Here is a 26363-nt window from a genome sequence, read left to right on the forward strand (position 1 = left end):
TCAGCCCAAATCCCCCCCCCATTGTAGTTCAAACGTCCAGGGCCCATATGGCAGCAAAATCTGCCCAGAAAATGTCATGCATTGGCTGGAAAGTCAAAGGCTATGGATGATAGAAGGGTGGATGAGATATGGATAGAAGGATGGAGCTATGGAGGAAATGCAACTCAAGGGGAGAGAGAGAAGGCATGGGCAGTGGATAATGGAAACGTGTTTGCTCCCACCGAGAGGAACAGAATGGAAAGGTTGACCCGGCACTTTCCAGTTAAGCTATGGGAGATTTTCATTCAGTTTTCAATCAGAGTTTAATCAGACATTATGATTAGGCAGGGGGGCACTTGGGTCAGGGTAATTTCTCTGGTGGTGATTTACATAGCCTGGGTTATGGTGTTTAATCCACCCCCCCCCCCCCCCCCCTACCCACCTTCTTATGATTTTCTATTACCTCAGTCGGGATAGATGTTCATTGTGCTCGAGAAATATCATTTAAATTGTAGGTATTTCTTGACACCTATCTTAACATAAAATGATCTTGTTACATGTTGCCCTTGTGAGGATGGTTTCTTTTTGGCCCATGTGTTACTTTATCTAAACTACACACATTATAGTTGAGTTCATGAGCCCATATTTTATTTTCTATCTTAGGGGCCATGTCCACAGAAAGTGTTTTGTTTGTTTTTGTGTGTGTGAAACAGAGCTTCGGATATACTCGTATCATGTCCAGAACGCTACACATGCACTGAGCGAGACACCTCTGTTCAGGCAACCCTCTGCACGGGAAAGTGACATTGATGAGTGCTGTGAGCTCTCCCAGAAGTTGAACCATTTTCTGCTTGAGGCACCCAGGGCGCTTCGCCAAAAAAACGCTGGACGTCAACACGCTTTACCATAGAAATGCATGGCAGAATACATAGCCTATCCTTTATTTAACCAGTAAAAACATTGAGACTCTTTTGCAATAATGAACTGGCCAAGAGGCAAATAAGTAACACATTTACACAAAGAGCAAATATATGACTGAGCCAAGAAAATCAGCAGCAGCTCAAAAAAGCACTGTGTGTGGACACGGCCCCTTAGGGGCACTAGACAACATTCAACTAGGAACCTCTGTTACATAAGGTTCTTTATATCCCAGAACAAACCAATAATTCAGGATTTTTTTGCGTTCCCGTCAACATTATACATGATTATTTCACAATTTTATGTAATTCTTTAGGGGGGGGGGCGACTTTTATTCCTGCAGCATTTAAAATTTGACCATACATTTTCATAAAAGACCCATATTATTAGGGGTGTCATAATATATCGTCCCACAATGTACTTATATACCCATAAATATTTATATATATCCTTCCGTAATATACATATTAACACAACAAAACAAAATATACATGACTTATATCAAAAACAGTTCTATTTTAATTCCCACTATTTTAATATACCATTACCATCGCTGTGAGCTTTTAGATCGGCTATTGTTGGTTAAGGGATTTGGTGTTGAGGGTTACAAAGCAGTGGGCCTAGTATAGACCCCCGGGGGGCCCCAGGTCAACTAAGTATAAAGGGTTTAAGTGGTTAAACCCTTCAGAGAGCAGAGCCCTGTTGACTTTATTCCTTATCAATAATGGATAATGTTTTCCTCAGCGGAGACGGTAACTGGTGAGACGAGGTCTGCACAGTGAAATCACATGGTAATTGTGTTATTTTATCCATTTGTAAGTAACTCCTAGAATGTACAAATGTAACCAAATGCACAATACAAGTCCATTTAGTTACTGTACATTTTTGTACACACTCGGAGTGAGGATTTTAGTGTGGGGCCTTTGGCTCTGGGTGCGTCTAGTTGGACGGAGAGGATGTAGAGCAGCTGGCGGGGCACATGGCATTTTAACGTCCTGCTGGGAGAGAGGATAGGACGACTGGAGTGAAGGATACGCCATGGAGAGACGAAGGACCAGGATATATGTAGGACTGTCACGATTATGAAATTTCATATGGCGATTAATTGTCACGCAAATAATTGTGATTAGCGATTTAATTGTGTGTTTCTGTCGTTGAACACTGGAACATATGAATAAAATAAATCCATTTCTGTTTGGCTTTTAGGCTTTGAAGTTGCACAGGACAGATGACCTAAATATACAAAGAAATGACTGACATATTTAATAACTTTATACTTAAAAAAAACATTAATAGTGGAATTAGCCGATCTACAAGCTCACATCGCAACGCGTTGTGAGCTTGTAGATCTGCTATTCCCACTCTTTTTGAAAAAGCTTGAAAATATATGATAATTTTTCAACATGAAAACGATTACGACGATTGTGCTAAATAATTGCGACTATCACAAATGATTGAGATTAGACAATTAAGTAATAATTGTGACAGGCCTAGATATACTGTATGAGAGAGAGAGAACTAGACGCGTTTATGCAACTCTGTAGTTCTCTGACTGATAGTGTTTACATGTTTGAGTCGTGCTTGCGTACAATGTGCCAAGCATCACAAGTCCCGTGTGTGCGTGTGCGTGTGCGTGTGTGCGCATGCTTGTGGGATTGCAACCATGCATTTTTCACCTGCCGGCTCTATTTTTATCTGATCTGTATATCTGCGTCTATTCAGCATGTGTGCACGTAGCGGAGATGTTTGCTCCAGTGAGTCTATTAACCCATTGAGACCTGAAGCCGATTCTACATGTCTCCTAATCCCAACGGTATTCTGAAAAACGTATGTTTCTATATCAGTGGTGCTCAATCTTTTTCATGTCAAGGACCCCCAAAATTATATGTATTTGGCCGCGGACCCCCATCAAAATATTTTGTTCCAGGGACCCCCCAGAAGCAAAGATTTGAGTTAAAAATGTTCGCTTTAAAAATATATATATTCAAAGATTTGCACACATTTTCACGATTTTTCAAAAATAGCAGATATACAAGCTCATAGCGCGGCACCGAGTGCCGCGCTATGAGCTTGTATATCTGCTATTTTTGAATAGCCCAAAGTGTAAAATAATGCTTTTTAGCTCAAATCAAAAAATGGCACAGTTCCAGGTCTTAATGGGTTAAGAATTAATGTAGTCCAGACTGTAGTTCCAAGGCTGTGTTGGGTGGGGGACGTCGTTTGGGGCTGGGTGGGCCCACTGCCTCTTCCCATGTGCCCAGATGGTGACTACACCACAGAACAGGTGCTTGACTGGTTGGCTCCGTCACTGTTACGTTGCTCTAATCCCTCATGCAGAGTTTTTACTACAGTAGGTCATGAACAGAGATTAGGCCACCACATATGTACATATTTTGTATATTGATACAACTAATCATCAGTGAAATTAGTGCACGTAATTAGTGTGCTTTCTTTCCCGTTATTACTTATCATTATCAAACCCAGTCGAGGCATATCTTGATGGATCTGTATTGGATATTGTACATATTTGTCTGATCCAATTAATTTGTTTTTTGATTTAGGCATTTAGCAGACGCTCTTAATCCAGAGCGATTTGCACTAAGCAATGTAAACACAAGGTAATACATCAAATGCATAGAAATTGTAGGATCTAGGTTCATAGGTAAACCAAGAACCTATCATCAGTCTAAACGGTATAATATCAAAAAATCTATAATCTGTACATTGAAACTATACTCACTATAGGATGCCAGGTCTACAAATGAACCTGGAATCTGTCTACATAATATGCTATCTAAATTTTAGCCTTCAAGGTCATCAAGGCTAGGGCTAAGTGCTACGTACTAAGGTGGAGTCTGAAGAAGTGAGTCTTCAGATTACGGCAGAAGATTGGGAGTGAGTCTGCAGTTCTAACTGCAATGGGGAGTTCGTTCCACAGTTTGGGAGGCAGAAGGGAGAAGAGTCTGGGACGTGTAGAACGTTGTCCTGGGATGTTTTAGGGAAGGTTCTGACAGCTTCCATGTGTTAGCTTTGATCAGGCTGTGAATTAATGGGGTTGCCATACGATTGGTTACTTTGTTCGACTTCACTTTCTGTGACGTCTGGGTGACGAAGGGTCTGATCCTTCGAACGTTATAGAGTGTAAACCTACAGGATTGTAGTGACCGCTGAACGAGAGCTGACTGTCCAGGACACCAAGGTTCTGGTGGAAATAATTAGATCCTGCGTGGGTCAGGAGGACTTACCTGGGAAGAAGAGAAGCTCGCTCTTGTTCTGAGTCAGGTTGAGGTGGTGAGAAGACATCCACTGTGAGATGTCAGCCAGACATGCAGCAATATGCGCTCTTCCACCTGAGTGGCGGGGGGGGGGGAGAAATATCCTCTCCACTCTACTCCATTTACAGTACATAAATGTTCATGAAAATGGATGCGACATAAACGAGCATTTTCCACTTAAAGGGTGGAAATGGATGGTTTGATAGCAGGGAAGTCACAAACAAATTTGCAGACTGGAACTCCTTTAATTTGGTCTGACAGCCCACGGTATATATACTGTATGCCCTTGCAGTGTCTCTTGCAGACGCCGCATTACTGCGACTTTAAAATAAGTTTGATGAATACCTAATTAGACTGCTTGGGAAATGTGACTGTAATTAGTTTCACAACTGAGGACGGGAGTTCAGATGTTTGCCCATTATCATGCTCAGCTTGAGAGCACACTGGATCAACTGGAGTTTTAATTTACAGAAGGTGCTGTATAGACTCAATCCTGAAGCCCATAGAGTCAGGCTTCTTGCAGCTGGCTTAATGATTGACAGGCAAAGGTGTAGGAAAGTCTTTTTTTGTTATTATATTTTGTCTTTAAAAACATTATATTTGTCTTTAAATACACACACATTTATATAAACATATACAGTACGTGTGTGTGTGTGTGTGTGTGTGTGTGTGTGTGTGTGTGTGTGTGTGTGTGTGTGTGTGTGTGTGTGTGTGTGTGTGTGTGTGTGTGTGTGTGTGTGTGTGTGTGTGTGTGTGTGTGTGTGTGTGTGTGTGTGTGTGTGTGTGTGTGTGCATACGCTTTTGAAGAATAAAAGATAGGCAAGGAAAGGCTGAAGTGAGAGTTGTATGCAGCTGTGTAATTATTGTAAAACAAACAAATAAAGGCAAAACAATCTATTATGAATTTGGGACAAATGTTATTGCAATTTCCTTCGATGAAATTTTTCTAAGATGTAAGACATAATTATGAACCAACATCAGAACAGTAGACATATTGCATAATGTAATTGTTGCACATTACTTTAATAATGAACAAGGAGCTAGTGTGAGAAGGAACAAGGCTTAAGAGTCTAAATACTACACACTGCAGGCCACGCTGCTTCTTTCACCCAACCGGATCAAAGTGGTCTGAACCGACTGACATTGATCATCCTTGGAGCTCCACAATCTTAGCCTCGCGTGGCCAGACAATATCACTACGTAAATCTGCCCAGGGCTAATTTGTTTTTGTTCTCGCACTGGCAGATTTGTCTGGTTTTCCAGGCTACCACAATCTCACTGCCGGGGGTAAACTCAAAGGACATTTTGGCCTACGGGTGGCGCTAGCGGAAAGGACGCGGGGTCACCCATAATCAGTAGGGTTCATCCTCTGCAGAGCAAGATAGTAAACAGTAAATTGCATAATCCAGTCTGTAGGTTGGTATAGCATGTTTAGCCTCTATTGACCGTGACAGTGAAGGGGGACATGAACTGCGGAGAGATTAGGGGAAAGAAGACATTCAACAAATGGTTCAGACTTCAGCCAGCCGGGAATTAAACCTGGGACTCGCTGATCAGAGCATTAGGCCCATACTCTACTGCAGTGCTACTCAACCCGCGGGCTGCACGTGTCCCCAACGCAGCGTCTCTGCGGCCTATTTTTTGGGTGAAGCACAGGATAAAAATATACATTTCCGTTCAAATCTATGGGTTGCTTCCTTTTTTTTTCAAAAACAAACAGACATACATAAAAACAAAACAAAACAAAACACGTACAGTGAAAATAATGTGATGTCAAAATGTACATTTTCAATAACAATGTGTAGTGTGTTACAAAATCGAAAAATCCAAAATAGGTCCGACATTTTTAGCTTGCGGACCTTGGACTTTCGGTATTTCGCTGAGTGGCCCCTGAGCCATCTTAAGTTGAGTAGCCCTGCTGTACTGTATGTGGTGTGAGTCTTAACCACTCAGCTATCAGGTTGCCCCAGGTGTGTAGCTTTTTGAGATATCTTGGAGTACAGTTGTGGACATACAGTATCCATCTTTAAGGTCGGAACACAAGGAGCTGACTTGTCCTGGCTGTTACAGACTGCAGAGTTGGGAGATCAGATCGGGGCTGTTGAAATGTGGTAAAAAAAAAAATGATAAAAGTTGCTCCTGCACACGCTGCACAGAGTACAGCTGACAATCAGTTGATGGCACTGTTCTGCTTCCTGCGTGAGAGGAAATAAATCTCCTACCATATGGGTGAATATATGAATGCATTAAACTGCTGTATAACCTTATGCCCCTCGCAAAAAAGTCCACTGACTCTGTAATGCTTGCAGATCTTTGAGTTGTTCAACACACAGTCCTGCAGTGGGCTGGGTTTTACAAGTGAGTTTAGTTCCTCTGCAACATTGGCATTGAACGTGATGTTCTTTTGCAGGCATGTGTGTGTTCCCCGCACATGCGCCCAAGAAACGGTCTGTAGCATGAGAAGTTTATTAACACATTTTACCCGCCAAAGACGCAGATCTGCGTTCTGTTTAATTAGTGCACTTGCCCGCCAAGAACGCAGATCTGCGTTCTATTATCAATTTGTTTGCTTTTTGGAAAATTGATCATCGATCGTCACTCAGAGAAGAAGTAGTCGGATGTGACGTCATTCCCAAAAAACAGACAACCATCCACCCTGACTATGGGATTTTTTGAAAAACACTCCTAACTCAGTTTCTTTTTTTTGCGTTGAAAACCACCCGTTTTCAACCATAGCCCCAAAATGGCTGCTCGCGGTTGGAATGTTATTGTCCCAGTGAATACACAGATCCCTCCGCCTAGCCACAGGGATAATTTTTGTGTACACAACGTGGCTTCCACAGCTATTTAAGGTAATTACGCTGGCAAGGGGATAGAAAACGATGTTTAATATCAAGGCGGGTAATGTGTTAAATGCAACACGCGATCATAAGCATCGCGTGACCTCTCTCTCTCACACACACACACTCACGCACACTCACACACACTAGCTCTCTGCCTCCTTTCTCTGTGCGTGCCATCCAAATTAATGGATGACAAATGGCATATAAGAATGGATATATTCTTTTGGTTCTGGGCAAATGCGAGTGAACTGTTCTCCCTTCCCATTGTGTTCCACCAAATCGGCGGCTGATTCAACATTTGAATCAGCAGGCGCCAATCGCCGGTCAGACGGCCAGCGCCTTTAGAGTCCCGCCACTAGAGTGGAAAAGAGTTGGGTGATCAAGCAATGTTAATGATAAAACAAGAAAGATGAAAAACAAAGTATTGAAGTGATGTTGGAGGGCTGAAAAGAGTGGACGGGTGTAGAAAGGGAGCAAAACTTATAGAAGTTAGAAAGTCTGCCCTGTAGTGGCAGTGAGCATCCTAGCCTCTCTTCTTCCCCCCATGGAATTGCTCAGGACTAAAGCAGCAGGGATTTGTATGGTCTTAACCCTCTAAGACCGGTGAACGCATCTGTGTCATTTTAAGATTTCTTTGGGCTATTCAAAAATAGCAGATATACTAGCTCATAGCTATGAGCTTGTAGATCTGCATTTTTTTCTTTTTTAGCGTGAAAATGTGTGCAAATCTTTGAATATCTGTTTTTCCGTAGCGAACATTTTTAACTCTGTTACAACTTCTGGGGGGGGGGGGGGTCCCTGGAACAAAATATTTTTAGATGGGGGGGTCCGTGGCCAAAATTCATATAATTTTGCGGGTCCTTGACATGAAAAAGTTTGAGAACCACTGAGCAACATATTTTCTTTTTTTTTCCAAAAAAATAGGATTGAGAAGAATCCCCCCCAGAAGCAAAGATTTTAGTTAAAAATGTTTGCTTTAAAAATATATATATTTTCAAAGATGTGCTCAAATTTTCACGATTATTCAAAAATAGCAGATCTACAAGCTCATAGCGCGGCACTCGGTGCCGCGCTATGAGCTTGTAGATCTGCTATTTTTGAATAGCCAAAGAAATCTTTAAAATGACACAGATGTGTTCTCGGTCTTAATCGGTTAAGATGAACAGAGAGCCCATTTTCCCTCATGGCTACGAGCGCCAGTGTGAATTTGCATGGCTGTTGTACTGCAAAGTGCAAGAAAGATGTGATGAAGCATGAAGGGAAGCAGAGGGACAGAGAGAGCGGGAGAGAAAGAGAGACAGCCAGACAGACAAAAGAAGAGTCACATGATGGGAAGTATAAAGGAGCGAGAGAGGGTGACAAGATGAAAGAGAGATCAAATGTGAGTGGAATAAATAATCAAGAAAGGAGTTAGGTTCAACATGCAACTATGGTGTTGATCGTAAGGAAAGGCTTGGGGTGAAATTTGACCGTTTATTGGAGATAATGAAACCAGAGGAAGAAATATTTAATATTGCAGCAATTTAAAAAAATGTTTTTCCAAAACAAGCAGTTACAAGCTTTTGTTGCAGTAATACTTTTCACTGGTTAAATATTTATAAAACCCACTTTCAACCTGGCATCTCTTTTTTGAATGTGTCATAGGTGAACATATTTAAAAACGTTAAAGCTTGTAAGACTCTCACACAGCTCTCAACACTTGACATTGCGAGTTTTTAGATCGGCATAATTTTTTTGCTACTTTTAGTGTCAGTACAAACAGCTGGTAAATGAATATTCGAATTTCGAATATTCCTCGAATATGGGGGAATATGTATATTCAAATATGAAAATTAATATTAAAAAAAAAGAAAAAAGTTTACTTGACAGGGACAATACGAAAAACTATGTATTATTGGATCCGAGCACTTGATACATTGTTTTTTGTATTGTCCCTGTCAAATAAGCGCAAAGAAAAAAGAAACGTATGTTTTTATTTTTATAATAATAATAATAATATTCAAATAAATTAGAATATCTGCCAATTTTGAAGACCAATATTCGAATGTCATTTCTAAAGAAAGTTACCAGCCCTAGTACAAACTATAAAAAAAAACACAACTGCCCGACAGTGACAATATATTCATTGTACCGATTGATACCTACATTGATACCTTTTAGGATCCCTTGTGTAGTCGTAGCAGTACAGATCATCTTGTGATCTTCATCAGAGTGAGTCACCTCACTCTAATGTGGTGCAGGGATGATGGAAGGTAACGCATGGTGAAAATGCACTGCCACAGCACAATTATGTCTTAGGTCTTGCTATTGACATGCTGTTGCTGAAGTAAGTGTTGAGAGAATTGTAGATAATGATAGTGTATGTCATTGATCTTCAAGTAGGCATTAGCAGCCTCACCACTGTACCCACTGGCCCAGGAAAATGACGTTTTATTTGGCGAATAATTGCCAAGAATTGACCCTCATAATGAAGACAACTAACCGATCTGGTGCCATAGTAATTCTCATATATTTCTGGAAGCTTGCAAATGTCTCACAATTGACCTGTACCCCAGTGTTTGGTTCATTTGCTGCCTTCTGCCTCTTCACACGCAACCTGTGTGAGACATTGTTAGCATGGGGTTCAAACCCTGTGGAGTGTTAACTGGCCCTTGAAGAGTGGAGCCAAATAAAATCATCTTTTTATGGGTCAGTGTAAACTCAATACCCCATTCTGAACTGGCAAGAGGGTGAGTATTGTATATGCTATGAGTATTCTTATTGTTATTATTCATATTCCATCCATTTCGAACATTGCTGGCCCACAATAACCTACCTGACCTGGCGGAGACCTGTGCTCCGAGGAGCACTTTTTCTAGTTGTAATAGAAAAATAGTACTAATAGCTTGCCTGTCATTGTCAGCAGGTAGAAATCTAAAGGTCAGGTATACCGTTAACCCTGCTTTGGGATCATGATAGCATAGCCATCAAACACAGCATCTATAGACATTTGTGCTGCGGCTAGTGTATTCTAGGCTGATTTAGCAGAACTCATGATTTATGTGCGTTAGAAGAGATTAACGAGTCATTAGCCCATTAGCCTACATTGTGTGCATATCCTCTTGTGACACTGCCCTAGCCAGACTATAGCTTATCTTTTGCAGAGGAGAATAATTATTAGCCGCATTATATTCAAGCCAACTCCATTGGTCACGCTAGTGCAGTTTAAACTTTATCTCTCTTTTACTCTCTCACTCCATATCACTCTCCCTCAAATCTTTCCAGTAACTCTATTTTCTTAAAAAACGTCATTTGATCTGCCATTTGGCCTGTGGGTGGTTTAAAAAACACTTTGCCAAGGCCACACGAAAGAAACACAGCTCGACATTTGATGCAGCCGGAGAGTGAACATGCTGGTGGTGGGAGTGACGGCAGTGAACTACAGGCGTTTTTTTTAAAGGCAATATTCGAACTGGTTCCAAGCGAGCAAGTGGACAGTTTTCCAATAGTGCATTTGGGCCAGCGAACCGTTTATAAATAATGTAGAGCCCTGTCACTCACATCCATGCCTCCTTGACGTTGGCATGGAAGTTATAAGCAATGCATCCACTAGAGGGCAGATCGGACGCATTTTCGGACAACAAACATGGCAACAGCCAATGAGGTCGTACTAATGTACCTGTTAAGAAAGAGGAAAAAAGCAGAGGCAGCATTGAGGTGGGCAGAGCTGTTGTGTGGCTAATGGCCTGTGAGGCCATTAACCACCTTAACGTCCCTATTTTGGGAAAATTGTCACCAATGGGGTGGATGTCTCGCTTCAACTAGAAGTAGTTCAGGCGACCATGGGGGCTACACTGCCTCCATGATTTCCGTCGGTACTGCTCCATTTCCTCTATATCTGTGAGCGGTGTTGCCATGTCCGCTTGTTATAAGCGACTTTGGGCTTGTTTTTCTGTAAAGTCGCATGTAAATATCGGTAGTTGTGGGTTGCGTTATTTTGGGCTTGTTTCTAAGTGTAGTTGCTTATTTGGGCTTGTTTCCTAATGTTGTTTGAACTAGTGGTTCTTAAACATTTTCATGGCAAGGACCCCAAAAATGTATTGTGTATTTGTCCACAGACCCCCATCTGAAAATATGTTGTGCCATGGACACCCCCACCCACCCCCACTCCCCATACAGGATTTGTGTTGTTAAAATGTTTAAAAAATATTCCCAAATTACACTTTTCCCATTTTTTGGAAATTTGATTTGATTTTCTTCTTTTTTTTCAAATTTCCTTATCCTAGTTGCTTCTTTTGGGCTTGTTTTCATATTAGTAGCTTATTTATCTGGCAACACTGTTTGTGAGCTTTCAGACAACACTCACAATTACAGACTCTCTCTCTCTCTCTCTCTCTCTCTCTCTCTGTCTGTATTCATATCCATATTTAACGCTGAGCATAAATACACCTAGACGTTGTGGTAGTGGTTCTCAAAAGCTGCCATGGAATAGATTAATGAACAAGTTTGACCGTACTGCTAGTCCTCCTGGGCTGGCTTGCGTCTCAGTGCAGGGTGATTTATGGACACCCAGCAGTGCATGAGTTATAATTTGAAAGGGGTTTGTTTTTCCTCATGAAGATGGAATTTTAAATGTTGTGATGAATGACCCCCTGTGGCTTTTATTTATCATACTGCCAACAGTGAGTTAGTTTGTGTGTGTGTATGAGTGAGTGATTGTGTGTGTGTGTGTGTGTGTGTGTGTGTGTGTGTGTGTGTGTGTGTGTGTGTGTGTGTGTGTGTGTGTGTGTGTGTGTGTGTGTGTGTGTGTGTGTGTGTGTGTGTGTGTGTGTGTGTGTGTGTGTGTGTGTGTTTGCGCGCGCGCGTGTGCGGCTGTGCATGTGCTCGTGCACACATGTTCCTCTCTGTGTACAGTGTGTGTGTCGCGTGCATGTGTACACGTGCACATGGTTTTAAATGCGAGCAGATGCTTATACAGTAGTATCTTTAAAACTGGTGACGGTGCAATTTCTGTCTGATGTTGCCAATAGATCTTCAGGTTGACACACACACACACACACACACACACACACACACACACACACACACACACACACGCGTACAGTAGGTCTAGGTACTGAGATCAGTATGGTGCAGATAGTCAGGGATACACAAAGGATTTATAGTCTTTATAGGTGGTCTCTCTCTCCCTCTCATATCATGAATGAATGAATAATGAATACATTAATACATTAATATCCAATATAATTTTATAAATCTCTCTCTCTCTCATTGGCTCTATTGACCGTATTCCCACGACTGCCATTTTGCTCTTACATCACACCCAGGGTCACGTTGGGGTTCCCCAAAATGGCCGCCACGTGAGTCAGCCGTGGAAAATCAACAGAATATTACATTTCTTCCCTCTCATTCCATATTTTTGCACATGGATTTAAGTGTATAATCCGGTCACAGCCTGTGTGTCCAGGGGTCTTTGAAGTGCCTATGATGTTGTCGAATGGAACAAACCATGCCGCGGTGTGATGCGTCTTGGTAAATTTATTGGAGCAAAGCCAGGACTTGTGAGAGATAGGAGGAGAAGAAAGACAAACAACCCTGTCGCATTAACCCATTCAGACCGGGAACGCATCTGTGTGTCATTTTAAGATGTCTTTGGGCTATTCAAAAATAGCAGATCTACTAGCTCATAGCACGGCACCGAGTGCCGCGCTATGAGCTAGTAGATCTGCTATTTTTTGGGAAAAAATTGAAAATGTGTGCACATTTTTTAATTGTATATATTTTTAAAGGGAATATTTGTAACTTCTGGGGAATGGGATTCTACAAATGTCTTCTAAATCCTAACAGTTTTTTGAAGAAATGTATGGTTCTCAAACTGTTTTTCATGTCAAGGACCCCCAAAATGATATGTATTTGGCCGCGGACCCCCATCCCAAAATATTTTGTTCCATGGACCCCCAGAAGTTGTAACATGAGTTAAAAATGTTCACTTAAAAAAATATGTATATTCAAAGATTTGCGCAAATTCTCACGATTTTTCAAAAATAGCAGATATACAAGCTCATAGCGCGGCACTCGGTGCCGCGCTACGAGCTTGTAGATCTGCTATTTTTGAATAGCCCAAAGAAATCTAAAAACGACACACAGATGTGTTCCCGGTCTTGAAGGGTTAACGTGTGAAAGCCCATGGCTGTGGAAAGGGACACACCACTGCAAAGCTTCTTGGGAGTGGTAGAATGGATCTGTTTGCAGGGAAATACTCATGATGCATTCAGCAAACGGCATGGAGACAGCTGAGCGTTCGTTTTAGACATGGTTACATTTAGGTGGGGTTTTGTTGTGGTTAAAGTTAGCCTAAAGATATGGGTTGGGGGTGTTAGTAACTGAGATTAGGGCATCGTTTTGGCTCCACTCATCATGCAATGCATGCTGGGTATCACCCTGCTAACTTATTCATTTTAATGCTTACCCTCTCTGAAAATGTGTCCAGACTGGAAGCATCCTAGTTTGTGAACTGTATATTATTCATGTGGAGAGATTTGTTTTTTAATGCAAATCCTTAAGCTTTGATTAAATGTGGTTATAAATGTGAATGCAGTCTGGAATGTGTGTATTTATGTGTGCATGTGTTAGAGAGAGAGAGAGAGAGAGAGAGTCTGTGAGACGGAGAGAGACAAGTGCACAATGTGTGTGCATGTGTCCTTCCTTCTGTAAATCTTGACATTTTGTCATTATTGCCGCCGGGGTGCTGTCATTCCATTTCCTCTCTTTTCGAAAAAAAAAAAACAAAAACGTCTGGATATGTGTTTCTTGCCAGCCAGCTTTGTCCTCTAGTCTATTAGCTCCTTTAACCTTTGAGGTGTAAATACCAAAGGTGTAGCCGTATGTCTTACTCTCACACTTTTTTTCCACCCTTTCTCTTCCCTCTCTCTTGCTCTCCTCCACATCCAGGGTGGCCTTATCGCTCTGTTGCTGCTAATCCTGCTCTTCACCCTGGTGCTGTACACCCGACACCGCTGGTGCAAGCGCCGGCGCGTCCCTCAGAAGAGCGCCAGCACCGAGGCCACCCACGAGATCCACTACATCCCCTCGGTGCTGCTGGGACCCCAGGGCCGCGACAGCTTCCGGGGGTCCCGGGGCAGGCACGAGCACGGCGGCTCGGTCATCGGCATGCCGATCCGCGAGACCCCCATCCTGGACGACTACGACTGCGACGAGGACGACTCGATGGGACACACGCAGAACTCCACGCCCAACCAGCTCCACCACAACCAGCTGGGAAGCGACGGGAAGGCCAAGGACGACTTTGGGAGCGGCGTCGTCCATGGGCAGGGATCCCATTTCCACGGTGGGCACACGGATACCCTGTGCAAGGACGACGGGCTGAAGCACAACTTGGATAAGAGAGGTTGGTTTTGTTGTGGAGTCTACAGTTGATTTAGTTGACTAAAATGCATTTTGTTTTTGTGTTGTATTTCAGCCATTATGACGCCTCGATGGCGTCGTAATGGCTGTTTTATTTTTGGTTGAATGCTGAAAATAGCCGATCTACAAGCTCACAACGTGCCGCAGCTTGACGCGTTGTGAGCTTGTAGATCCGCTATTTTCAGAGTGCAACACCTGAGCGCAACCATACACAAAATAACTTGTCTTTTAGTTCTACTGGATCTCTGGTACCTACTTTAAGTCTTTAACCACTTATGCTCTTGTGTCTCTATTCTGGGGCAAATATTCAGTGCAAATAGCCAATCTGTTGCGACGCGTTTTGTGAACTTGTATATTAGCTATTTTCGGACAAGAGATTTCATGTAGAGGGACAATAGTAGGAACACTGGGGGACTCTGATCAATGAAGTTTAGGGTATAAGTGGTTGAACTATGATGGTTTTTAAAGCAGCGTAGGTTTGTTGGCGGCCATTCTCACCGTTGTTTCACACATAACAGTAGGTGGAGATCTCTGATCGTCTGCCAAACACGAGAGTAGTTTAGTTGTTAAAAGATTCAATCAGAGGTTTTCTTTAGAAATTAAATGGAGGATGATGTCTGTGTGATGCGCGTGTCTGTGTTTTATCTGTAATGCTGAATAGAAAGCATGTAAATTGTAGGAAATTGGACATTATCTGATCTGATTCTACAGCATAAAACAATATGTGAAATATACAAGATACTGTGAGAGTGAGAGTGCTCCTTTCTGCTTGTCCATCCATGAACGTTGATGGTGCCAAGTCCCCAGATGGCACAACCTAGATGTCCACGCTTGGCTTTGGCCCTTATTATTCCCAGCAGTAGAGCCAGTGCTTAGGCTGTGTCATCAACCAGTTGGTTTGTTTGAGTCAATCCATTCATCTGTTCTAGTAATAACAATAACTCTTCATTTTGTGACACGTGTGTTATTAGATTAGATTAACATGAGTACAATCTTTCAATGCATCCCATCCTCTCCAAAAGCATTATATTTATTGAACTGCACATTGATTGCAAAACTAACGAGGTTGTCTATTTTTTTTTCACTCTGTTCACGATGACTCAATGACCTTTATAATTGTCAAATCACAACACAAGGCCATACAACTTCATATAGTAGCCGCGGACCCCCATCTCAAAATATTTTGTTCCAGGGACCACCCATACAAATGTTTGTTTTAAAAAATATATATATTGAAAGATTTGGACCCATTTTCAGGATCTTTAAAAGAATTGCAGATCTACAAGCTTATAGCGTGGCACTCTGAGCTTGTATATCTGCCATTTTTTAATATTAAAGTAGAACACTGCTGACTTTGATAGCCTGATCTCCTCAGGCAGGCTATTCCGTAATGCATGGGGCCCTTTGTGGCAAATTCCCAGACTAGGTTGTCCTTGTTTGACACCGTTTTTGTTTGTACAGTATCTGTGGTCCATTATTATTCCTGTCTTCTGGCTTCTGTATGCATTTACTGTCACATCTGTCTCTCGAGTCAAGGGGTGGATCTATGGCAACTAAGGGTTGCCAAACATTCCAGGCCGCGACCCCCCCCCCCCCCCCCCCCCCCCCCCGATTGGCCCCATAGGCATCTATTTTTATTCGACTCAGTTCCACAGATAAATATTGTGGAAATAGCTATTTTCACAATGTTTGCCTCTTTCTTGCGTAATATTTGACAATTTGGCCAATTTGCACATTAAGCTACCATAATTTCCGGACTATAAAGCGCACCTGAATATAAGCCGCACCAGCCAAATTTAGGGGAAAAAACAAATGTGTGCATATGCAAGCCACACTGGACTATTAAGCCGCAGGTGTGAAATCCATAGATTTAGAAGGTCTCCTAGTGGCCGTTAGCTGTAAATATCCATAGTTTAGCCGCACCGTTGTATAGGCCGCAGGGTTCAAAGCATGGGAAAAAAGTAGTGGCTTATAGTACGGAAATTACGGTAATCATCTGGGTACCCCAATTTATAGTACGGAAATTACGGTAATCATCTGGGTACCCACCCAGAATAATTTGGGGACTCCCCTGGGGGGTCCCGCGCGACCCCCAGTTTGGGAGCCACTGATCTATGGGGGAGGGCTTGGATGAGCCCGGGCCCACCCAGATTGACTGCTTGCCCCCCACCATAAGATCCATGAAAACATCCCCTGAGGCTTGAATTCCACCGGGTATACGGTAGCGTCGCTATTCCAGCCACCGTGTGACACTATGTGACAGGTGCAGCCACTTGTGGAAAGCTGCCAAATACACAAAGGAAAAATGATATTAAAAAAATAAATGTCATTTTGACATCATCCACCGACCGCCCGGCCATTATAATATCTAAGCTTAAAAAATGCAGGCCTATCCAGATTCTTTTAGACTACATTCTGCATCTGCCACTGGCCGCTCCTCAGAGTATTAAATGGGAAGACATTCAGGTGAAAGAGACCATTGATTTTTGGTCTAGTTGTTAAATCTACAATCCAGGAGTTATTTTATTGAATAAAACGGATATTTTAACCAATATGTTAAGGACACCTATTAGTTGACAATGTCAATAAAGTCATTTGAAACAGACGGTGCACCGGATAATTGGATACCATACTGTGAATGTGCTGCCATCTTTATTATAGTTTGTGTAGTGTTGAAAGGGCTGCTCTTTGTTGGCAACTCCTGTTATTTGTGTCATGTTCAATTATGCGTGACATTCAATATGTTTGTGATGTCACCTAAGTATTAATCATTCTACAAACAAAAACAAAAAATCACAAGTGGAGACAGCATGATAAACAGTATAGGCTGTTAAACTGATGATTTTCTTTCAAGGAACCCTAATATGCATTAGGCCAGGGGTCTTCAACATGGGGTCCGGGACTCCTTCGGGGTCGTCAGAGTTACTACAGGGGGTCCGCCAAATCTTTGTGTGATAGGATTTTTTTTCACAGACCGGGCCATGGCCTCGTTGGCCCTGTACGCCTCTGCACTGATGACACTGTTGTCAAACAAGTCTATGAAAATGTTTAATCTGCAACACAATTTTATACAATAAGTAGTGGGGGTCCCTGCTTCATCTCTCTCTCAGTTAGGGGGTCCTTGGCCTGAAAAACGTTGAAGACCCCTGGCCACGGACCCCCATTTGATACAATTTTTAATTGGGACCCCAATCTACACTGTATAATCCTCAGTTTTAATGTAATCTTTGCATGGCTGTATGTATTTGGGTCGGCCGGTATTCCAGTAATAACAACAACAATCCTGAGTGTTCATTTACTGTAACTCTTAGGATTTTGCTGTGTAGCGCGATAAGAAAATCCTAACAGTATCCATTTTCATTACCAAATAGAATATTTAATATTTCAGAATGCAATTTGGGTTCAGGGGACACCTGTCACAATGCAACGCTTCCGCATAATAATGTCGCATTAGTAACAGACTCACTCAGTCTGTCTGTCTGTTTTTATCAAATGTTCTCGCATCCGCAGGGCTGCAGACACGCACACACTGTAAATACAGTGCATACATACATACATACAGTAAGTACGAATGTACGTACATGCATACATATACAGTAAGTACATACGTACATGCATACATACATACATACATACATACATACTGTACGTACATACAGTACATACATACTGTACACACCTTCATTTGCTCCAGGGAAGAACAGCCTGAATAAGTTGTTATATTTAAGATTTATTTCCATGCCCAGACACGTTCGCATTTTTGACCTCCATGGATTTACATTTTATTCCGCAGAAAACATCAGATAATCAAAAACACTTGGGATTCACATTCATTTTTCTCTTCAAATTAATAAGATATATGCAAACTAGGATGATTCCTGTCTGAGATTTTAAGATAGCACTGTATTATAATATAAGTTTTTGTGCAATCTCTGTTGGCACTCTAAACTGCAACGTCTGATTAGAGTTTGGTCAAAAGAGGTCAACAGTTTTAGGCGCTGCTAAAGTGTGAACACATTTCTGCCTCGCTGTCGTACATTGTGGATAATGTCTGTGCATAATGGAAAACTGGGTACAATGGTGTAAAACAGGGGTCTTCAACAGGGGGTCCGGGACCCCTAGGGGGTCCTCAGAGTTGCTACAGGGGGTCCGCCAAATCTCTGTGTGATAGGATCATTGTTTTTTACATTAACCACTTGAACCGTAGCATACCTATTCTACGGACAACTTTAGCCGAAAATAGCTGATCTACAAGCTCACAACGCCTCGCAGGGCGAGGCGTTGTGAGCTTGTAGATCGGCTATTTTCGGCAAAGAGGGGGAAAAAGAGCAGACCAAGTACAGAGTGAAAGTTTACTAAGTATTGACGGTTTAAGTCGTTAAATGTCTGAAAATACTCATTAACATGAATCCAACATCTATGAAAAGCTTTAATCTGCAACACAATTTTATATAATATATAGTGGGGGGTCCCTGCTTCATCTCTCTCTCAGTTAGGGGGTCCTTGGCCTGAAAAGGTTGAAGACCCCTGGTGTAAAATATAAAAATGATGGGAAATTGATCAGGCTATCCATTACTGATTAATATTAAACTATGCCACGACCAGATCTCTAGTTTCACATTTGAATGTTGTTGCTTCGCTGAGTGCCGACCCCTATCTTTATTCAACACGCAACCTTTTGTCTGGTGAAAACCTGAACTATTTAAAAATACATAATGTGCTTAAGGCAGGTTCAGGTTCTTTCAGGAATAGCCTATGATGAGTTCATAAGCTATTGAATTGAATATTGCAGACCCACAAACCAACCAGAGGTCCCCCAACATCTGCTACGGTAGTTAAATTATGGTCTACATGATGTCCAACATTAGAATTATCCGAATATGCATATTTTGTGGCAATGTTCTTGTCAACACTATCAATACTAATAATAATGATGTCGTGATCAGCACTGAGCAAGAGCTAACCGTGGCTAACAAAGAAATACATATACATATTTCAGGCAGACAACCATATACACTTGTACTCCACTCACTACACCCCATAGCCTAGCGGGACGATTGCTCTGTATAAAGCACCGAAGTCTGACGTAATTTACACATCCTACCTAGTTCGCGGTTTTCCACCCTCGTTCTGAATTCCCATAGACGTGTTTAATATCGCGTCCAATAAGAACTGTGTTCCAAAAATAAACTAATGATCAAGGCGGTTTGACTGATATGGATATAAAGCATCAACTGACGGTGAGAAAACCCTAATGTTACTTCCGCCGAATGAGTTACATGTTCGCCAGAAACAGACTGTTTCAAATATAAGTGACGGACTATCATAAACGATACAGAACCTCCTCCCTGACAATATCGCAGAGACAGTTTTTATTTTTTTGGACTACAATTCTTATATGAGACGATTCTAAGATGACCCAATGTTATTCTCCGTAGAGAAATTACATTACGAACCAGGGGTTGAACGAGTGACGTCAGGACTTCTGTACTCTATTGGCTATAGTCCATTGTTAGGCCAACCGGCCGACCAATGCTGTAATACGCTGTCTCAGTCAAAGACATGTACATCTCTTGGGCTAGGAAAAAAAGAAAGAAAAGAAAAACACTTTCGACCATGCAACAAGGTGACGTGTCAGGGGTTAATTATTTTTTTTGTACCCGTGTAGAAAGACGGGAATGAGGGAATGAAAGGGAAAAAAAGAGAAGAAAGGTGGTGGGGTGAAGAGGTGCTATCAGGACTCTTACAAACCTGTCCCCTGTGCTAATCACCAGCTGTAATGTATTGTCACCACAACAATGAAGGGGAACACCCATAGCACCCAGGGACGATTAAAGAGAGAGAGCTGAGGACACAGGTTCTAAGTCACATGCGTCAAAGGCTTTATTGTCTGTGTGTGTGTGTGTGTGTGTGTGTGTGTGTGTGTGTGTGTGTGTGTGTGTGTGTGTGTGTGTGTGTGTGTGTGCGTGTGCGTGTGTAATTGATTTTCAGAATATAATAGCTCTTAGCCTACTTCTCTTGAGATGAATGTTTAGTTGAACAGCACAGTTCCAATTCAAGTTCAGGAATCCTCAAAGGAGTGTGCACTTGTGTTAATGTTGACACTACACAGCACAACACAGCAAATTATAACCAATGGAAAGTTCCATGTACTGCCCTTAACCCATTAAAGGGGAAATCCACCCATTTTCAATATTTAACTATGTCATTAATATAGCATAAAGGAGTTGTGTGGAAATAAGAAAAAAGTTCCCCCCTTTCTGTGTTGCCTTGAACTGGAGGATTGATTGTGGGTTTAACATTGCAAATTACAACATGATGAGTCATCACGTTGTAATTTGCAATGTTAAACCCACAATCAATCCTCCAGTTCAAGGCAACACAGAAAGGGGGGAACTTTTTTCTTATTTCCACACAACTCCTTTATGCTATATTAATGACATAGTTAAATATTGAAAATGGGTGGATTTCCCCTTTAAGACCTGGAACTGTGTCATTTTTAGATTTGAGCTAAAAAGCTTTATTTTACACTTTGGCTATTCAAAAATAGCAGATATACAAGCTCATAGCGCGGCACCGAGTGCCGCGCTACGAGCTTGTAGATCTGCTATTTTAGAAAAATTGTGAAAATGTTTGCAAATCTTTGAATATATATATCTTTAAAGCGAATATTTTTTACTCAAATCTTTGCTTCTGGGGGTCCCTGGAACAAAATATTTTGATGGGGGTCCGCGGCCAAATACATATCATTTTGGGGGTCCTTGACATGAAAAAGATTGAGCACCACTGATATAGAAACATACGTTTTTCAGAAAACTGTTGGGATTTAGGAGACATGTAGAATCGGCTTCAGGCTTAATGACCCAAATCAAACAATCTTTTGTTGGTTTTTGAACTTATGTTTATCTAGTATTCTGATACTTGGCTGCTTAAACATGTGTGACCTATGGATGTTCATTTACCTTACATTGGTGTGTTGATTTTATGAAAATAATTTGTGGGCTTAGAAGGAGCCTCTGAAACTAATAATTATGGTTTCATGTACAGTAATAGGGCTGTCACCATTACAAATTTAAGTTGACGACTACCATAATTGTCACACTAATAATTGTGATTAACGATTCAATTGAGGCATTGGAACATTGGAAAAAAAAAAATCTGTTTGCCTTTTAGCCTTAGTAATGAAAAATTGCACAGGGAAGATATGTCAAATAACTGAAATATACATAGAAATTACTGCCATTTATTAATTTCATACAAAGGAAAAAGGTAAAAAATAGCGGAAATAGCTGATCTACAAGCTCATTGTGAAGCTTGTAGATCAGCTTTTTTATGCATGAACATGTTTCAACGTGGAAACGATTATGACGATTATGACAAAATAATTGTGACTATCTCAAATAATTGCGATTAGACGATTATGTAATAATTGTCTAACTGTCACAGTAACTATGCATAATTGTACTACTGTAGGTCAGGACAAAGAGGTATAATTGCCGGTATTAAATCCAGGCTTCGTGTTTGACTCCGCGGAAGGTGGAGCCAGCCACTGCGTCAGCTGAATGGAAGCACCTATCTCTTTAATTATCTCTTTTAATCCATGAATACCGGGAACGCATCTGTGTCATTTTAAGGTGGCTTCTTTGGCTATTCAAAAATAGCAGATCTACAAGCTCATAGCGCGGCACCGAGTGCCACGCTATGAGCTTGTAGATCTGCTATTTTTAGAAAAATTGTGAACATTTGTGCAAATCTTTTTTATATCTTCAAATCTTGTATATACATTTTTAACTCAAATCTTTGCTTCTGGGGGTCCCTGGAACAAAATATGTTTAGATGGGAGGGGGTCCGCGGACAAATACATATTATTTTGGGGGTCCTTGACATGAAAAAAGTTTGAAAACCATTGATAATATAGCAACATAAGTTAAAAAAAAGTTTAAAACTTTCGCTTTAAAAAATTATATATATATATATATATATTCAAACTAAAGATTTGCACACATTTTCACGATTTTTCAAAAAAATAGCAGATATACAAGCTCGTAGCGCGGCACTCGGTGCCGCGCTATGAGCTTGTACATCTGCTATTTTTGAATAGCCAAAGAAATCTTAAAATTACACACAGATGCGTTCCCGGTCTGAATGGGTTAATGCCCCAGATGAATCCTTTTTTATTTATTTTCGCAAGCAGTCCAATATCTCTCAACAGATGGGTCACAAACTATTAGCTGTGACCCCTTGCCCCCCAGTCTGTGTGCAGCACTAAGCAGTGACATTTGAATACAGACACAATTAACTCCCGTCCCACCTGTTCCATGCCATTTGACTTCCCAAAGGTCTCCAAATACCAGACATCTTTTATCTCTCTGTCTTTTGCTGACAGATGACCCCCATTCAGCTCAGTTCAATAGCCCTCTCTCCCCAGCCATTATGGCCCAACGCGTTGCAGGTGCGTGCGTGGCACTGGCTTTTTTGTTACGCGGGGCAACCAAACAAACGAGGCCTGTCAATTTGGTTATTCAGCAGGTACCCCTGTGGCGCTGGGGGAATGCGTTGGGCGGCGCGGGCATCGTAAATCAGGTTTTGCGGCATAACTTAAAAGCATGCAGGAGATCTCCTTGTGTGACAGGCTCCCAGGAACCTGCAATTAACATCAGCCCCCCCCCCCCCCCTCATGAGAACACATATATCTCTGCTACACACAAACTCTCTACCCCCCCCTCTCTCTCTCTCTCTGTCTATCTCTCTCTGTACATACATATACTGCATACAGAATAACCACCTAACCACCTGCCCACTAACCTACGCACGCACGCACGCACGCACGCACGCACGCACGCACGCACGCACGCACGCACGCACGCACGCACGCACGCACGCACGCACGCACGCACGCACGCACGCTCGCTCGCTCGCTCGCTCACACACACACACACACACACACACACACACACACACACACACACACACACACACACACACACACACACACACACACACACAGACCTATTTATCTACTGCTTTTTGGATATGAGCATTTTTTTGCAGTTTGCTTTAAAGACCAACAGAGATGGATATTTTTTCATTATAGGATCAGCGGCATTCCAAAGAGTAGGCCCTCTATATACCAGTAGGAACTCTCTCTCTCTCACTCAGTGCTCTCTTGCTCACATTCACATGTGCGTGAGCACGCACGCACGCACGCGCGCGCGCGCGCACACACACACACACACACACACACACACACACACACACACACACACACACACACACACACACACAGACATAGACACAGACACAGACAGACAGACAGACACAAACAACAACACATACACTCACAGGCCATGAAAGCCAAATGCACATAGAGAGAAACCCACATTATTCTCAGAGAGCACTATATTCTGAAATCTGTGTTTCTACCACCTACACCATTAAATGGAGGCAGTAGCTATGTTGACTGGGTGATGGGATCAAGTTGTTGTCTCCGCCAGGCCGAAAGGCATGGCGAGAGAGTATGTTTTGCACCTGGCCTGTGTGTGTGTGTGTGTGTGTGTGTGTGTGTGTGTGTGTGTGTGTGTGTGTGTGTGTGTGTGTGTGTGTGTGTGTGTGTGTGTGTGTGTGTGTGTGTGTGTGTGTGTGTGTGTGTGTGTGTGTGTGTGTGTGTTGGCTTGATTGCAGCGAAATTGTGCACACACACTCCCTGGATGCCAATTCAGAACCTTTGCCCCAATTTTTTCACATGGGCCTGTTATCGCGCCACCAGGAGGCGGCTTTTTCCAAAACACATTTTTTGACAGTACTCCTACAGATTTTGTCCAAACATCATGCAAATCAGTACACAGTATCTCTATAGTCATTAAACCGGTATTTCAGATTTTTCATATTCCATCCTGTTTGGCTAAAAACGGCTTCCAAAGTTTGCAGGAGTGCTCCGTTTTGAACAAAATGCCTCAAATCATGAACACAGCATGCAATTTCCCTGAAATTCTGCGCACATTCCCACTATGCAGAGGAAGAAATGCCACTTCAAATGTTTCAAATCAGCCTCATGGTGGCACTATAACAGGCCGATTCGTGTTTTTACCTATAACTGCACCAATCGGTATAAAACTTTGTATGCACACTCCCTAGAGGCCAAGGAAAAACCTTTGCCCTGCATTTTTCACATCCGCCTTTTGTAGCGCCACCAAGAGGCCGATTTATGTAAAACTCATTTTTTTATATTACTCCTTTTAAATAGTAAGAATTTTATCCAAATTTCACGCAAATCGGTACACATGATCTCTAGTCATGTGATCAAGACGGATCTGTTTGATTTTTCATATTCCATCCTGATTGGCTTTTTGAACAACATGCCGCAAATCATGAACGCAGCTTCTGATTGCGGTGAAACTTTCCACCCACATTCACACTATGTTGAGGAACAAATGCCACCCTTTTAATATTGGCCTGTTGTAGCGCCACCAGCAGGTCAAATTTAGCAAAACACATTTTTAGCACAAAATGCCTCAAATCACGAATGCAGTGTCTGATTGCCGTGCACGGCCTAGGAAGAAATTGCACCCTTTTCACATTGTGCCGCCACCTATTACAGTGCCACCAGGAGGCCACAATAACCTACCTGACCTGGGGGAGACCTCTGCTCCGAGGAGCACTTTTTCTAGTTTCCTCTCAATTATGCATTCAAAGGAAATTGTGTATATTCCAGGCAACACACTGTGGGTTTATCACTGCAGCATCGTGTGCTTTCCTTTACTGAGGTGGAGATGCAAAATCATGTACAGTAAAAAGATGGAGAAAGTGGGGGGAAAAAAAAAGATTTTGGATTATGAAAAACGGCCAGGGCCATTTTTGGCACACAATGTGTTAAAATCTTGACTCTGCGTGTGTGACGTACGGTATACCTGAGTATAATGAAGACAGAGAGAAAAAGACATAGTTTACATTTCCGTTTGAAAGCAACGTTAGCCATTGTTGTTGGTAAAATCCCTGAAGGGCCGGTTATCTTTCCTCCGGGTGACAACAAATATAAACATGCAAGCACGCACGCACACGCGCACACACGCACGCACGCGCGCACACACAGATAACAAACAAATACATTCACAGGCCATGGAAGCCAAATGCACATAGAGAGAAACATGTGCTCCAAGGTTCACATAATGTACATTTACTCATTGCCTTTCCCTCCGTTTTAACCCACATTATTCACTATTCTGACATTTGTGTTTCTACCACCTACACCATTAAATGGAAGCAGTAGCTATGTTGACTGGGTGATGGGATCAAGTTGTTTCCCCTCAATTATGCATTCAAAGGAAATTGTGTTATATTCCTGGCATAGTCACATGTCAACACACTGTGGGGTTATCACTGCAGCATCATGTGCTTTCCTTTACTGAGGTGGAGACACAATTTGTGCAATTCTTTACACCTAATACTCTCATGACGTAAGTCATGTAATACACTACACTTGAAGCAACATGGAACAATTAAAATCTTGACTCTGCGTGTGTAATGTACGGTATACCTGAGTATAATGAAGACAGAGAGAAAGACAGAGTTTACATAATGTTCTGTTTCAAAGCAACATTAGCCATTGTTGTTGGTAAAATCCCTGAAAGGCCAGTTATCTTTCCTCTGGGTGACAACAAATATAAACACACACACACACACACACACACACACACACACACACACACACACACACACACACACACACACACACACACACACACACACTTATACTTTAATGAAAGCTTACCTGGATCACTATCTGATATTGTGCTGCCTGTCGGGTAAAATATCTATATGCAGGGACTTCATACATGGGCACAAAAAGTGACAGAAAATGTGACCCAAAAAATAAGGGAGAGAAAAGCGCCATTAATCATCAACCAAAACGCTTTTTTGACCTGCTTTGTCTCTTCACTCAATACTC

At 42.0% G+C, this 26363-nt stretch overlaps 1 protein-coding gene across 1 annotated transcript in view; it reads left to right on the forward strand.

Moving 5' to 3' along the window:
• astn2 (astrotactin 2) overlaps positions 1-26363 on the forward strand; it is a gene marked incomplete at both ends in the record, with an annotated part of 637213 nt that overhangs the window by 137224 nt on the left and 473626 nt on the right. Inside the window, one exon of the mRNA XM_084047140.1 lies at positions 13946-14402. Within this exon, the coding sequence (XP_083903266.1) occupies positions 13946-14402 (457 nt within the window). The remainder of the gene's footprint in view (positions 1-13945; positions 14403-26363) is intronic.

The sequence above is a fragment of the Gymnoscopelus microlampas genome (genome assembly GCF_963454915.1).
Source record: "Gymnoscopelus microlampas genome assembly, chromosome: 21".
Taxonomy (NCBI): Eukaryota; Metazoa; Chordata; class Actinopteri; order Myctophiformes; family Myctophidae; genus Gymnoscopelus; species Gymnoscopelus microlampas.